The 17,587-nt window shown below is 30.2% G+C and overlaps 2 protein-coding genes across 3 annotated transcripts in view; one reads left to right on the top strand and one right to left on the bottom strand.

Annotated features, from left to right (window-relative positions):
• The first annotated feature begins 4,471 nt into the window (after positions 1-4,471).
• On the top strand, positions 4,472-11,668 carry LOC129912544 (alpha-tocopherol transfer protein-like). The gene is made up of 2 exons (XM_055990837.1): positions 4,472-4,841; positions 10,483-11,668. Exon 2 carries the CDS (start codon positions 10,492-10,494, stop codon positions 11,515-11,517), a length of 1,026 nt encoding a protein of 341 aa, XP_055846812.1. The 5' UTR covers positions 4,472-4,841; positions 10,483-10,491; the 3' UTR covers positions 11,518-11,668.
• A 32-nt stretch (positions 11,669-11,700) lies between these two features.
• The window catches only part of LOC129912545 (peptidoglycan-recognition protein SC2), a 38,911-nt gene continuing 33,024 nt past the window's right edge, over positions 11,701-17,587 (bottom strand). Inside the window, exons 2-5 of one of the 2 annotated variants that reach the window (XM_055990838.1) lie at positions 17,038-17,286; positions 16,788-16,969; positions 12,148-12,292; positions 11,701-11,962 (exon numbers count right to left, since the gene is read on the bottom strand). In XM_055990838.1, coding sequence (XP_055846813.1) covers positions 11,757-11,962; positions 12,148-12,292; positions 16,788-16,969; positions 17,038-17,286 — 782 coding nt within the window. In that variant the 3' untranslated portion in view covers positions 11,701-11,756. The remainder of the gene's footprint in view (positions 11,963-12,147; positions 12,293-16,787; positions 16,970-17,037; positions 17,287-17,587) is intronic. The other variant, XM_055990839.1, reaches the window with a different exon arrangement.

Raw genomic sequence — 17,587 nt, 5'->3', positions numbered from 1 at the left:
AGGGTTTATTCCAAAATTTTGCTCTTATGCTGTTCTCTTATATGTTAGAACAGCATACGAGTGAAAATTTGGAATAAACCCTTTTAAATTAACAGTTATAACAATTTTCTAAAAGGTGGCCGGTAACTGGAGACGGCCGAAAATAGGCAACTCTATCCTAAATGAATTAAAAAAGAAAAAAAAAACATCATCATGGCTATTTAAATCAAGAAAATGCCCTGCATAACTGACAAATGAGTTAAAACTCTCCATATAAAATAGAATATTTCACCACAACTGCGTACCGAAAAGCATAACGAAGTTTTTCGTGCAAGATTTCACTGTCCAATTTCGTATGGAAAATTTCTTTTTGATTCAGCAGCGTACTAGGCTTTCATTGAAAAAAGTGCTATTGAAAAATTGAACCAAACTCAGAATAAAAAAAATATATGTACATTAGGCTGGGTCACAAATGTATGGAGAAATTTTTTTTGCTGATTTTTTTACGGGCACAGTGATGAAAAGGTGCCAAACTTAAAATAGAACAATAATATAAAGTTTGATTGTAATCAGACTTTATCTTCTGCCTCCGGTTGCCCAGCCAAGTTCTCTATGAACTTTGGTCCTACACCCTTAGGAAACAACTCAGGCTGTTTTCGAACCATTCTAACTATTGTAACTCACTAACATACTAAGGCCCAATTTATTGACTCTCCATTAAACTTAAATCGCCATTAAAAAAGAGAATTTTAAAATTAAAAACAAAATTCGTTTAATTCAGTCTCTGTTAAGGATTTTTTTGAAGTTTGACATCATTAACTAATTGAGCATTAAATTTAAAAGTCCTTTTAGTTAAAAAGCCAAATTCGACCTTTTAAGAGGGATTTTTAGAGCAAATGGAGGTTTAAAAAAGGATTTCTATTTATTCACTCTCCGTTAGCGTCAAATGTCATTTCAGTTAATATTTCATTATTATTTTATTTGAAAAAAAATTTGTTCGTGAAATAAGCTAAGAAATCATTAAAACAAAAATTATGTACATATGTACATATAACAGTCCAGAATAGAATATTTTTGTAGGGACATAAATACATAAGTATTTATTCCATAAATAAGTTACAATTTAAAATGACTACTGCTCGCCAGAAATTTTTTCCTATGGGTTTGACGTACGTATGAGGGTTAAATAGACAACAATTCATTTAAGATTTTTCTCATCTACTTCGCCGAGCGCAGAAGAAGCATATATATAGTAATAGATCTACCAAAAACTAGATAATCTTCTCCACTTTGAAAGAATCACGAAGTAAAACTAATGAGATGCTTCATAATGTAATCATAGTAAAACATTGCAATTGTAACAATCTTTGGTTACCACTGATGGTATATCGTTACTCTCGTCTGTGGTGCTTTCGCCTGGCGTTTTACGGCTCCAAAATACTTACGGGCTATAGCTTTTATGTTTTTTGTATTGTTTTTTCTTCCTTCAAATCTTCAAATCTTCAAATTTAAAAATTTTTGATTTGACAAATTTCTGCTTTTGACAGTTTCATTTTTCAAAAACTAAAAAATCCCTAGGATATTTTTAATGGAGTTTTAAATTTAAAGTTTCCATTAAAAGTAAAGACTTTAGCTAAAGTCGAGTGAATTAAATGAATTTTTTAATGATGTATACTTAAAGGCGTCATTAGTTAACAACGCTGTTAACTAAAACGATAAATTTCAAAATTTAATGGAGGCTCAATAAATTGGCCCTAAGTAACAAATGATAAAAATTATGGCAAACTTCTAGTTTTCATAGAAACTTGTTATGGTCATGGATCTTGAAGTACATACAAAAAAAAAAATCGAAAAATTGAGATTTTACATTCAGGGGGCGTGGTAACCGCCCATTTTGGTTGAATTAATATCAATTATTAAAAAGTATACTTCTGAATACCCTAAAATCTTGAAACTTGGTAGAATTGTAGTTAATGCAAAGGAAACATATTCAAACTTCAGATTTTCTGCCTTGGAGGCGTGGTATCCCCTTAAAAATAATAAAAGAAATATATAATGTTTCATAAATCAATTAACAAGTCTTAGAAAAATGTAGTTTTGGTTTTTGTTTTAATTTCTCAAAAACGACAAAACATTTTTGCATCCGGTTTTCTGGTTTTGCTTGAAAACAAATAAGAGCATTGAATTTTGAAAACTTAAATAGTACTTAATCACATAAAATTTTGAAAAAAAATTAGTTTGCAAATTAAAAAAAATTTTTCAAAATTTTGATTTTGAAAATTAATTTTTCAAAAACTGTTTTATAAAACAGCTTTATTTGAAAGCAAAATAAAAAACAGATTTTGGGTTCAACAAAAAGGTATAACATGTTGTTGTAGGTATAACGGTTGATTTTTAATGATATTTTTTCCTAATTGAATCATATTTTTAGAAAATTGCCCCTCTTGGCTAAACGGGGGCGAATATTAACCAACTCCAAAACGATTTTTTTCTTGTCCCGATCCAACCTCTACACGCTAAAGCTTTTTGGCACATCCTCTTGAATTAGCTTGTATAAGAAATGAGATAATAATAAATTAAGCAAAGCGTATGTGGTTTTTAGGCAAAAATCAGCTTTTTTCAAAAATGAAACCACAATCCGGAGGCACTTAGGCTTAAAATAATGAAATGAAATTTTACTTATAAGCTAACCGAACCATTTAGCACCTTTTAATAGCTGAGCCTTTTTGAAAATCCAAAAAATTATATTTTGACCCACCCTAATGTACATATATAAATTTTTAAGAATTTAATGGATTCACTTTCTGTTAGTTGAACTCAGAAGACAAAAATGTTCTTTTATTATAAATCAGTTTTGGTTTTATTATAAATCAGTTTTGGTTTTTGGACATTCTAAAGAAAAAAAATTTGCTTTAGGTCAATTTTAACCGCCATTTCAACTTCTTATTTTAGACTTTCACATGAATCGAAAAGCAGAATATGGCTGAATAAATTATAAAAAAAAACTGCTTAATTTTCATATACATACCTATCTATTATTTTTATAAGAATATTTGAAAAACAGATATTTATGAATTTTAAACACAATTAAAAAAACATTTTATTTTTGTTCACAAAAAAATTAATTTTAATAAAAAAAAAAAAAAAACAATACGGCAACATCGCCAATTCATTTAGGTTAAAGTATTGTTAGTAAAATCATTGAAATCGGAACTGTTTGGCATTACGAATTTCTTTCGTATATCAGAAAACCGCTACAAAACCCGCAAAAATATTATTATAATTTTTTGGTTAATGTCTCGAACCAGTAACATGGATAAAGAAGATACCAAGAAAATGATATCCAGAAAATTGAGTTTATTTACAAATTAATTACGTATACGTCACGTAGGCCACACATTTTTTTTGATTTTTTAATTTTTACAACAATGTACTTGCTGTTTGATTCCATACGGATACGATGCGACAAACATAAAACAGTGACAGTTTATATCAGTGTCCTTAAAAAATGGCACTACGTTTAATAGTTATAATTAAACACGATATTACGATATGAAAGAGATTAAGTATACAAAGTGAGTCGCGAAATTCTGTCTATATACTTATACATATGTATGTACATTGAATTTCAGCACAAACCACATCGATGATTTTTTTTAACTAAAAGTTCCAAGCTTTAAAAACTGAAAAATCATATGACCCTTTCAGAAAAGAATATAACAGTGTCTCTTGCGGCTTTGGTCAAATGTTTTTGTTAATTGCTGAAAATAAAACACATATTTTATTATAATAAAATTAAAAATATATTTTCGAATCCGTTATCAGTACAAAAGGAATAATTTTTTCATAATAACCGGAAAAAGTATATATGTAGTAGATAGTACTCTTTAAAAACAAAAGGATTTTGTAATGGTTTGCCTAATTTTTGAAGGAACAATAATGTAATTACTCCTAATTTTAAACTGTTTAAATATTAATTATACTCAAGGTTAAAACATTTACAAATAATTTCGAATTCAATTAAAAGTTAAGATTCTCACAACATCTACGAACTACGATATGTTTCAAGCGTTACTATTTAACTTGCATATTTGTACACAAACATATGAATATACCCTATATTACAATAAGACATGTTTTTAATAGTTTCTTAAAAAAGACACGCCTTATTTTTATAAAGAAATGCTTCCATATTTGTACTTAAAACATTATCATATCAAACGTAATTTGTTTGCAATATGTTCGGGTCAGTTCAATGCCAAATATAAAAATTACATTAAGTGTTATAACGCAATAATATCAACCTTTCAACTTGCAATTAGGTACTGTATCATGCTATTTGAGCTATAAGGTAAACCAAAAACTATACTAACTGTTATTTGTTTTACTTTTGACGTATTCGTAAGAGGTATCTTTAAAAGAAAAAAATAATATTCATGCTTCATTCTATTGACCATACAAATCTATCCAAACAATAAGGTGGGAAATGTGTAGAATGCACTCACAGTAAAAAAAAAACTTTTTGGTAAATTTCTTACAAGAGATACAACAACTACCTGCTACCACACACTCACTGTCTTGGCCAGGCCACGAACAGCAAACTCTGTACATTAGGTGGCATTTGAATGCTTACGGATTCATTTTAAATTCATTCGTCGAGTCGCACACACGGTTCGTCTATTCGGCAGAGCTACATACTAACCAGCTTCCACAAGTTCAAATTTCGAAAAACGCTTCTCCAGCAGCTCGCATCTCTTGGTCGATTCATTTATTACGCGACTTTGATAAGCAACCAACATAGTCCAAAAATTCACAGTACTCTTAAGCTAGTGCCACGACTTTAATTTAACTTCATCCAAAAGGTAGGTATCAAAGATAAAAAAAAGTGATAGTTTGAATAATTTTAATCTAATTTTGGTAAAACTAATTAAGGAATTAGTAAGAAGAAAAAAAAAATGATGCAAACCCCATTCCCAAAAAAAGCCTTCAAGTGTTACCATTAAAAAAAAATAAAAATAACGGCCAATTTAATTTGCAATTGTTACATAAGTGAAAAATTATAGAGTGATATAGAAAGTGAAAAAGGCATGAACACGAAATTCATACTCTCAAATGGTAGAAGATGTGGGATTCAAAGTTCGAGAGCAAATACACCGCATAATCAAATCATTCACAAGTTTTCATAACATTTCAATTTGTGCGTTAACTAAAAAGGAGTGTTTTTAGGTGGGAAATTGAATTCGAGATTGGTGCTGATAATTTGAGTACGTTTTAATAGTTTGATGGAAATATAAATATTTACAAACTTATCTATATTTAACACGAGACGAAATTCTATCGTGTAAATATAGGTTTATTGCAAGTTTCAAAGTATTATTTGCATGCAAATATAACACAATTAATATTTCTCCGAACTTGAACGCAAATATCCTGTTATTTTGAAAGTCATCAATAGTAACTTATCATTTATGATACGTAACAAAATTCAATTACCCTGATCGGTCAGGCGATTAGTTATTGCAATTGCAGTTACATCGTTGCATATGCCTACGTTCAAAAATAGTAATTAATAAATTTTACATTATAAAGTGTTATGAAAATACTTCCTTGTACCAGTAGATTTTGTAATTAACTCTGGTTTTGATGACTCATATGAGCTTATACTGATGATTTTGATGCTTTCTTTTAATATTTTGATTTACACTTCAGTTCATTTAAATAGGTACAATCATCGGTTTTTTTGTTGAAGTGAGTTAAGAAACAAATAAACAACAAATTTAGGGCAGCCTCTCAAGTTGGTTCAAAATAATAAGTATTAAATTCTTTTGTTTTGCGATTAATAATTTCGTATCGAAAAAAAAATCGATGTTTTAATCATATACAATATACCTAATGATTTTAAGGAAGTTCCAAAAAGTTTGTTTCGTGATGAATATAGCAGCAAAGGTATTATCAAACTTTTTTAGAGTAACATTCAAGATACTTTTGAGGTGAAGTAATAAAACATTTCAAAATATTGAAAACAACATTTTATTTACCTAATCTTCTTAACGCAATTCGATTCACAGTTTTTTTTTCGAAACAAATTTTCCATAAATATTGAAATGAAGCCAAAATAAAAAAAAAATACTGGACTTATTTTATTTTAAGCCCAAATTAGCCTTATTTCGATATCCAACGCGATTTGAACTTGAAATAAAGCAATATATTTTTACACACAAAATTCAGCTTTACCCCCAGTAAATTATTGAGTATCTATTTTCTAAACGGTTTCAACGGTTTACTTAAGAATCGCTTTTTAATATGGTAAAAAAAAAACATCCTCCTCAAACCTTTCTTTGCCAAAAAAATTTCGGAGGAATTTTTATGTCAAAAATCTATATCGAGTTGCATTATGATCATGTGTGATACATACGATTTTAAGTTATGCTTTTCGCGGGTATCAATCATTTTAAGTTTAATTAAATTTTACGAAACTCACCGCGTATTTATAAGAAATATTAATTTTATTTCTTCGCCCCGACGTTTCGAAGAACTTTCAAACGTCGGGGCGAAGAAATAAAATTAATATTTCTTATAAATACGCGGTGAGTTTCGTAAAATTTAATTAAACTTAACATGTGTGATACATTTAATAGGTATTTCAGATAAATTTGCAACTTCCAAAAAATCCTAGAAAATTTTCTCCCATATTATACGAAAAAAATCAGTAAAAACTGCTCGATCTTAAGGACATAGTCTATCAGATTTTTCAAAATTTTTGAAACCATTCGTTTTTGCAATTATGATCACGGATCAAATAGTCGTATGTATACTTAAATAAGATAACTTATTTATCATAGCTTTCATTTTCTTTTCTTGCAGATTATTTAGAGACAGTTATTATTCACAATATATTAACGTCCCTTCAGTTTCCAATGCCGCCATTCGAACACGAATTTTAAAATGTCTTATTGATAAACTACATTTTGAAAACATCAGACAGATAAATGATAAAAAAAAGGAAGGTTGAAAATTACCTAAATTGGAATGATTTTTTTTGACAGTTGACCAATCAGAGGCCGAGAAATTACCTAAATATTTAGTCCCTTACGTTTCTGAACCTGCCCAATAAAACCAAAATTTAAGTTGACGTTTGACACCCTTAGCTTATCTGCTATTTTTATTTTTTTTTTTTTAATGTCACTTAACCCCTTCTCATTCCTATTTTAAACTCTTCAACTTGATAATTGAAAAAAAAAAACGTATTAATTCATCAAACAGGATCTTATCTTTCAAGATCATAATAATTGTGAAAGAAGTTGGTTTAGTTATTTTTATTGACATTGAAGTTCCGTCTATTGTCCAATTTCTTCAATTATTTAAGCCTCTCCTGTAGTTGGCAAGAGTAACATTTTGATTAAATACATTATGTATTCAAAACATTCCTTTGAAATCGCATCTATTGGCTCTTTTTGGTATAGGCCATTTTCATATTCAATATTTGGAAATGTTCACTTTATGTGATTTTTTTATTATAACATTTTCTAACTTTGTAATTTTCCAAAGGAATTACTTGACTAGAAATATTTCAAAATAAGCCAAATAGTCAATAGCTTAAAATTTAGAAAATTACCATTGACAGTTTACAACTAATAGTCACTTAAGGGACATTCACCTGATTAATTCATCTGCTTTGTCAACGAATGGATATGAAAAAATTTCTTAAATAACGAAAGTGGTATGCCCATAAAATTATATTTTTTCTAAAAAACAAAAATACTTTCCAACTAAAACAATATACATATTATGTTAAAGAAAAGAAGGTTTTTTTACATGACTATTAACATTTTTATTTAATTCCGAAAACATGCCATAATAATAAATGAATGTTCTATAGTTCTTTAGAATCATTTCACCAAATTATAGAATTCAATCCAATTTCTTTACTTCTGTACGTGACGTTCTTTGTACAGGTTTTTTATCTCTAACTAAAGAAAGTAAGAAGTAAGCTTCCAAATAAGAATTAGTTTAAACAAGATATTCTGAAAATATGAACAATAATGGGGCAGATTTGTCTGTACATGACGGTGGACTGCACCATGGACTCTTTCCATTTTTTTTTTTACCTTAGGGTAGTACTCTTTCAAATAAAAATTTTGTAAATTCGGCAAGAAATTTAGCCGGCTTGTTATCAATTACAAAATATCAAAAATATTTTCAAACCGGCAACTACTGTAACTGTAGACCTTACATATCCGAAGTACTCGATAGCTGATAAGTATTTTAACCTATTCAATCAAAACTAATATTTTAATAGGGCTTAATTATCAAAACTTTTTCATATATCTTTCATTATGGTGCTAATTAAATTTAGAGATTTTTGACATTGAACAAGTTTCTTTTTCCATTTTCCCAATCTCAGATAGATATGACCTATTTCATTTTTAAATGAAACCGACAAGAAAACTGACCGCTTATGACCTTACTCTGGAACAGCAGTGAAACATTGAAAGTGATAGCTGTTCGTGACAATGTAAATTTTTCATTGACTAGCATAATTGCTAAAACATGAATTAAAAATTATAACGAAAAAAAAAGTGAAGAAAATAAAAAAAACGTAATTTAAAAATATAGAAGTCTACTTGAAAGTGCTAAAATTGACAGTCAAATAAGTTCAAGACCATTTGCAATTTTGCAAAACAAACTCATATATCTTTCGATGGACAAACTCTTGGTTTGCAAAAAAAAAGTATATATTACGTTCATCGAATACGAGTAGATGCAATTCAGCAATTTCATTTCATTTTCATTGTTTGCTTGAAGGAAATCCATTACAACGCCCAATTTGTATCTTATGACTAACAAAGCATGAAAACTTGAAATACGGTTTTTCGCAAGGTTTTTTTCTGACTAATACCTCCCAGTGCAATGTCGTATAGAAGAAGAAGTCGAAGACGAGATCACAAGGCCGACGGGAAATACAATGAACTATTAGAAGACGGAATAAAACATAAAAACCAAACGAGAAGAAAGTTATGCAATATAGTTTTGTTATGTTATGCTCTGCGTCGTCGTCGTTGTCGGTCGCAGTCATAACTCCAAATTGGTCCAAACGGGTTTGAGACTTCTCTTCATCCGCTCTCTATGAATTTTATGAGCTATATTAAGCAATTTTTTATATCATTCAAATAGCAAAACGCGCAAACACACTTGGTACCTATATAGATTTTTGGTAGGTAAACTATTATGGTTTTTGGCTTGTTTTTGTTGGGTTTAAGCCATACACTTACAGAAAGAAACTAAATCTTTATTTTGTGTTAGATAGACTCCTACTCTAGGGTTCGTTTCATGGTATACATCTATCTAACCTACTTGACCTTGATGGAACTTAAATAGTTTTTGTGGCTCACTTGGTCTGCTGCGAGAAGCATTTTTGGGTTTCATTAAATGTTTTGTAATCATTACGGCTGGTATTTGTAGTTAATGTTTTCTGTTTCTGTTTGTCATTGAATCTTATTTTGTGTTATCATCTACCTTCAGTCCAAGGTCAGGGAGATAATTTAAATAAAAGTAACGGTTTAGATAGATTTGCTCATGAAGATTTGGTTTGTGGTGATTTTGTGTTTCATAAAGAATTTTCTTAGCTTTCGAGTTACTTAAGTATCTTGTCGTAAATCGAAGCCGGCACAGTCATATAATTATGGACCAGACCAATGACTTAAAAATTTTATTTAAACTGTCACCCTTATAAAATGAAATGATTTATGCAAATGGTTAACTTATTTGTTATGGTAAATATTAAAAGAAAATTGGAACATGAAATAATAATGTAGGTAAAATAAAAGAAACTCAAGTTTACACTCATACTTTGTTTTGTCCTTCGGAGGAAGTGAATTAACAAGATTGGAGTTTCCAAGTAATTATCTCGATTTTTTGTTATTCATCTACTTTACATAATCCAAATGGTTTACTTATTCATTTCGTTTAAATGCATTTTATTATTTTTCGTGAATGACGTTTAACTTTACCATGAACTTTTATAAAGTAAACAAAAACAAAAGTTATTTTCAGGTTGATTACGAAGGAATGATTCATTAATTTTTACATGGATGGTAAGTGGAACACGTTGAGTATTCGTTGTTTAGTTTGTATTATTTGACCCAGTTTAAACAAAATCTGGATTCAGAATCATGAGTTAAAGCAATAACCATATTCTTTATCGATATTTTGGTTACTATACCAGCTTTCATTTGATAAAAAAGGTTTTAAGATCAATTTTCAACTTCATCTTTATTGTAGAGGATCACTGTGGTGTATGCGTAACATTTGTTTCTATAGAAAAACTTAAACAGTTGAAAAAATTATTACGCCAACACATAAACTAGGCTTATTTGTTTTTTTTTTGCATAATTTTTTTTACAGATTTTGAACGCCATTTTGAATTTAATTCTAAATTATCTCACAATAAATCAATACTATATTTACTGCAAGAAAACCTAATTTCTGTACTTCTATTTTCAGAACTTAATCATGGGTACAACCCGTGCTCCCTCTGCTGGTCTTCTTATCGGATCGGAAATCCTCAACCCACCTGAAGGTGCATTCAACGAATCACTTCTTTCTGAAGCACTTCTACAAATAGCCAAAAAAGAACTACGTGAAGATAATTGCTCACGTGAACAATGTCTACAGCAACTCCGTAGCTGGATGGATAAAAACGATGATATTCAAGATACACGCATTGATGATCTCTTTCTGCTAAGATTTTTGCGTGTGAAAAAATTCAGTGTCCCCATGGCTCAACAAGTTCTCTTAAAATACATGAACTTGCGCAGATCATTTCCACACATGACAAATGATTTGGATTTCTTAGGAACTCGACTCAACGAAATAATTTCGGCTGGTTATATTTTTACCTCGCCCATTCGTGATAAATTCGGACGCCGTGTTGTGATAATTAATGCTAGACATTTCAATCCCAAAATTTATTCTAGCGAAGAGCAAGCAAAGGCACATTTCATAACTTATGAAACTCTCATGGAGGAACATGAGAATCAAATACTTGGTTTAACACACGTCGGAGACTTTTCGGGTGTCACTGCTGGACACGTGACCAATTGGAATCCAACTGAATTTGCTAGAGTTTTTAAATGGGGCGAACAATCGCTGCCAATACGTCACAAAGAAATACACTTAGTCAATGTTCCTGCATCTCTAAAATGGTTAATTGACTTTGTTAAGACTCGAGTCAGTCCAAAAATTAAGAATCGTCTTAATTGTTATGTTAGCGAAAAAGATTTGCCAAAGCACATGGATGTAGATTGTCTGCCTCTCGAATTGGGTGGAAAAATGCCCATGAGTGAAATGATAGAATCCTGGAAAATAGAACTTGCAAAGAAGAGAGATTCTTTGCTTCGATTGGATAACATGAGGCTTTTAAGTGATCAAGGAATAACAACGAGCCGGAATCCAGATAAATCCAACCAAAATGGCACTAATTTTGTTGCCCACTTTGAATCCCTTGCTGGGAGTTTCCGTAAATTAGAAATTGATTAAAATAAATTAATAATATCCTACGATAAGAATTTAATTTAATAAAAGTATTTCAGCCAGTTCACTAGCTAAATTAAGATTATTATCAATCACATTTTCATATGACCACACATTGTCCCTTATTTTTCATTAAAAAAAAATATAAAATTTATGTATTTTATAGCAAATAAACTAATAAAAAAAAAATTATTAAAATCACAATACAAAGATTTTTATTTTATACAAACACTCATAAAATTTTTTTACAAGACATTCAATAAAGTTACAAACCGCTGCCATTTCGAAATACGATTGAACAGCGCTTCGCCGTCAAAGTGTGAGATTGATAGATTCCTCAGGCCGAAAACTTGGTAGGAGCTGTGCAATTTCTTCCTTTGCATAGATTCATTGACTATGGACAGGGCACTGGTGCACTGTGTGTCGGTTGGTGGAACAAACGTGTAATTACCTGTGAATTAGTTGATTGTAAATTGTAATTCATTTGAACTGCGAATAAGGAAGCATTTTAAGCATTAGTCAGAGAGGTAAATCACTTTTTTTTTATTTTGTTTGGTTGTGTAAGAGTTTGATTGCTGTGGAGTGATTTGCGTCTGAGTTGCTTGGTTTTTTACTGCACACAAAAATAAAACTTACCAATAAAGCCAATTACCAAAGACGATTGCTGTGGTAAGATACTCAATCCACTCTCGTGGTTCCATCCCCTTACTTCGTAAGTTTGACCATCACCGCCAATGAGGAAATTATAAGGTATCTCACCATGTGCGTTTCCTTGGATCTTCTAGAAAGTGTAATTTTCTTTTAATTTGAAAATATTATAAAAGCATTACACTAAGTGCATTGCATGATTGATGGATTACACCCATTTGCGTATTTATCAAAAATAAATAAAAGTTTGTTTTTCGATTATATTTTTAATTGAAGGTTCAAACTTTTAATTACATGGGAAAATAATGGAAGGCTTCAGTTTTATCCCGCATTGGTGTAACACATAATGCCCTATATTATTGGAAATATCTGAATGTGACACGGCATGCCATGATACATGCGACACCTCATGAAGGTACAAGGCCTTGTCTAACCAACTCTCAACCATTTTTGTCTGCCTATAACACTGTGCTACAAAATAAAAAAAAAAAAAACAAAATACACCCGAGAAATAACATAGTGTAGGCTGTTCGTATGGTCGAATAATGCATAAAAATATTTTTGTTATATTTTTGGAACCCTCCATTTTTTTTTTATTTACAAAAAACCATTTTTACAGACCTTACGATGTAATCTATCAATATTTCAGTCATTTTTCTAACAACTCTCAATATGTTATATGTTTTTGGAAAGAAGATTTCCAGACCTTTTGAATGATGTATAGAAGTCTATTGTTTAAACAAATTAAGTGTAGGTTTTTATCCCACAAATCTTGAAAAAGTGATTTTTTCACAATTTTTTCAACTTTACCCAATTTTGTTTGCAAAATAAAACAAACAAAAAAATAAAGTAAGGTTATATTCTGAAAGAATATACATTTAGGCACAAATTGGCGTATTTTTTTTATTGAATTTGACCAAAACTGCGGAATCTATGCTATTTTTTCGTAAATAGAAAATGTGGTTTTTCATGATGTGAATTGCAAGGTGCACAATAGGGTATTCGTTATTTTAAAATAATAACAATTTCTATGCTCCTAGGATCTTATATGGTTGGAAATAAACTAAAAAAATTTTTCCCCAAGCTTCAAGTCTCTAACTTAATTCTAACCCGTGCCGCCAAGCGGTTGAAGTTTCTTATGGGAATAACATGGGGTTTCTTGGACCTTGTTCCATCAATTTTAAATTCCAGCCAAACTAAGTTCAAAAAATTTAAAACTTTACAGACTCAAATTTAATAAGTGTAGCTATTTGTGAATAAAAATGTATGTTTTTTAATTTTTTGACATTAAACGGGTAAAAAGCGATTTTTGAAAAAGTCTGAAAAAAAGAATTTTTATACCAAGCTAAATCTCTAAAATTATAACAATTAAAAATCTGAAAAATTTTCACATGATAGCTACACTTATTAAATTTGAGTCAGTAAAGTTTTAAATTTTTTGAACTTAGTTTGGCTGGAATTTAAAATTGATGTAACAAAGTCCAAGAAACCCCATGTTATTCCCATAAGAAACTTCAACCGCTTGGCGGCACAGGTTAGAATTAAGTTAGAGACTTGAAACTTGGGGAATATTTTTTTTTAGTTTATTTTTAACCATATAAGATCGTAGGAGCATAGAAATTCTTATTATTTTAAAATAACGAACACCCTATTGTGCACCTTGCAATTCACATCATGAAAAACCACATTTTCTATTTACGAAAAAATAGCATAGATTCCGCAGTTTTGGTCAAATTCAATAAAAAAAATACGCCAATTTGTGCCTAAATGTATATTCTTTCAGAATATAACCTTACTTTATTTTTTTGTTTGTTTTATTTTGCAAACAAAATTGGGTAAAGTTGAAAAAATTGTGAAAAAATCACTTTTTCAAGATTTGTGGGATAAAAACCTACACTTAATTTGTTTAAACAATAGACTTCTATACATCATTCAAAAGGTCTGGAAATCTTCTTTATAAAAACATATAACATATTGAGAGTTGTTAGAAAAATGACTGAAATATTGATAGATTACATCGTAAGGTCTGTAAAAATGGTTTTTTGTAAATACAAAAAAGATGGAGGGTTCCAAAAATATAACAAAAATATTTTTATGCATTATTCGACCATACGAACAGCCTACACTATGTTATTTCTCGGGTGTATTTTCAGTGTCGCACCGTGTAATTTTATTTTGCAAGAATGGAAGGGACCTGTCCGAATAGCTAAGCAGAGATCACTTTTCATGGTACTATAAAAAATTCGGAATGAGAATAGCATTTTTTATATGTATGACCCTACAGCTACAGTGGTCTCAATTCAATGAAAAATGAATTGCACGACTGGGGTCGCACGTACTTGCTCTTATGGTAAAAGTTACTCTAATGTTAAAGCTTCATTGAACAAAATAAAATAAAATTTAAAATTTGATATTTGCACGGAATTTCATAAGTGGTGCAAAAAAAAAATATAATTAAATACCGCTTTAAATGATCTCTTACAAAAAACTAAGTATGCCATTTTATTACTTGTATTTTTAGAAAAAAAATTTCGAAAATCGTTGGAGCCGTTTTTTAAAAAAATAATTTTTTATATATAAAATTTTTTTAACATTTTTTCAAAAAAAAAGTTGGTATGCCATTTTGAAGAAACAATTAATTTACACATAAAAACTAAATTTCAAAATTTTTCATCGATCCGTTTTTAAAAAATTGATTTTTCAAAAAAAAATGTTGAAATTTTTTTTAAAAATTTTAATCAAAATCGTTAGAGCCGTTTTTGAAAAAAATTAACTTTTCTATTTCCGTTATATGGCAGGTACTGTAAAATTTCAATTTCCCCTCTAGGGAATCACCAAAAACTGCTAACTAAAAAGTTTGAAGAAAATCACTTCACTCGTTTAGGCTGCAGCTCCAGATAGAGACAGACACACAGACACAGAGACAGACAGACAGAATTGCCGGACCCACTTTTTTGGCATTCTCCATCATCGTAATGTCATGTAAAATTGTTATCTCGAGTTCGATTTTTTTTTACGAATCCTAAACTTGCCCTATAGTGCCTATATCGCAAGTAAAAAAAGTGGTGAAGGTCCAATTTTTGTTTATATTGTTTGGCTATTGTGTTAAGTGAAAACTTCAACTATTCGACCTCGAGCAATTATTATCTATTCGCCACGCCCGTATTGAGTTATAGATGCACAAACTGCATTTGGCGTATTTGCTTGCAGAGATTTACTTAACTTTTTGTACATTAAAATTTTTTACTTGCAAGTATTGGTTTCGTGTGGAAAAAAAAATTTGAGGTTTTCAACAAAAACCAACATTACGATGATGGAGATGTCCGAAAAAGTGGGTCTTGCAATTCCGTCCGTGCGTCTGTACGTCTATACGTCCATCTGTACACATTTCCACAGCCTAAACGGGTGGACGGATTTTCTTCAAGTTTGGTACAGATGATTTTTATAGAATTTTGAAAGTCGCTTTTTTTTGTATTTTTATATGTCACTTAGAAAGTGTACCTCCCATACAAATTTTTCAAGTTATACCAAATATTTCGAAAATGGCTCTAACGATATTGATCAAACTTTGCACACGCAATATTCAAAGAAATTTCAATAACACTGCATTTTTAAATTTTCTCAAAAAAGTTAAAAAAAAATTGCCAAATGTCAGCTTTTCCCCAACATCATACAACAAAATTTCTTCAAAATTTATAGTTACAGAGGAAGCTCTTAAAATCTACAAGTAAACTAACATAAAAAGGTTTTGAACTTTTAAAGCAAGTACGTGCGACCCAGTCGTGCATTTTATTTCTAATACCAAGGAACGGAGATTTTAAATCATTTGATTTAAGATTTCGATCTTTAAGGCTACACTGTTATGATGAAAGCGATTTTTAAAGCGCGAGATTTCCAGCGATAAAAAAAAAAATTGCTCGCTATCGACTTGGATCCATTACATGGCCATTACTACTTGAACTGAAGACATACATCCTTTATGTTGATTTGGAATCATCAAGCATAGCCTGAGTTGCAACCATCTATTTCAAACAACCATCCTAATAATTAAAAAGGTTTGTAAATGAGCAATGAAGATCAATTGATTTTACTATGGTGACAGCGATATTAAATTTTTGAAGTGAAAACTAAAACGGTCACTGTGGTGTATGTGTAACATTTTTGTCTATTAATCAAATCTACCATAACGAATTCAATTTTTGTTGTATCTATTTGGACTTTGTTCATCAAAGTGATCAAGAAAAGGCCAAATAGTTTGTTGGTTAGTTTTTTTAATAGACAAGATGTTTGCACCTTACGTCACAGTGACCATTGAAGCTTACTCTTCAAATGTTGCAACCTTGGCCATTTACAGACCTTTTATAGGTTATAAAGTTAGATGTTTAAATTCCTTGGATCATGTTTTGTATTATTATTTTATTTTAAGACTAGACTACTACTTGTTATATCAAGGAAAGGCAGATATAGTACTTTTGTTGGTCTTTCCCATCAACATTTTTTAGGTAATATTCTTCAAGGAAATGCTATCAGTGCAATAACACAAAATCTAAATCTACTTTCCAAATCAATTGTTAAAATATAAAATAAAGTGGTAAAGTAAAATTACTGATTGAACATTTTTAAATTACCTGCATTTCTCTGAGAACATCCATGCAGCTGTAAAGTTCCATACAAATTTGACCTCCAGTTTGTACCATAAGTATATGCAAAACTTTCGAATCGTTTAGAAGCTTACCCAAAGGAATAACTGTTTGAGTCCAAACATCACGGTTTACTAAGTCCAATGCGAATCTAGCTGATGGTAAACGAGCTGTTTAAGAAAAAGAAACGTGTGATTAATTCTTTTATTTATTCATTTGCTAAAATCTTGAAACTTACATTCCGTAACCAGAAGGTAGGTGGCAATTGTAAAACCTCCAACTAATAAAACAGCAATTCCCAGCACACGAAAATCACAAAATTTTAAATCTCCTAATCCACCGCTGCCATTTAATTTCTGTGCGCAATTTCCTGACGATGGATTTTGCTTCCAAGCGCCTCCTAAGAGTGGAGTTTTTTCATTTGCCTCGATGGTTATAACAATGGTAGAATCATTGTTATTCGGTGTTGTACCTTGAATTTGGGCCGCTTTAAAATGACAAAAACTTAATTGTTTAAAAATGTTAAAGCCAAAACCAAATTTCAAAATTTGTGTTATCGCTGACAAAACATTGAGGTTATGTGTTGTAAAATATGATACTAATGCAGTAACATTTTTATTTGTTAAAAACAGCATTGCATCGCAGACATTTAGGTGGTTCGTATCTGACTGAATGAATATTACAACGATTTGCAAGAAAAAAAAATTAATAATTTCTTATCATTGAATGCAGATAAATATTTGCTATATTATTCTCTTTTGTGAAAATTTCTTATCTTTCGTAGGTAT

Source organism: Episyrphus balteatus, chromosome 2, assembly GCF_945859705.1.
Source record: "Episyrphus balteatus chromosome 2, idEpiBalt1.1, whole genome shotgun sequence".
Lineage (NCBI taxonomy): Eukaryota > Metazoa > Arthropoda > Insecta > Diptera > Syrphidae > Episyrphus > Episyrphus balteatus.
The sequence above is the reverse complement of the archived record's forward strand: the minus strand, read 5'-3'. Positions and strand labels throughout refer to the sequence as shown.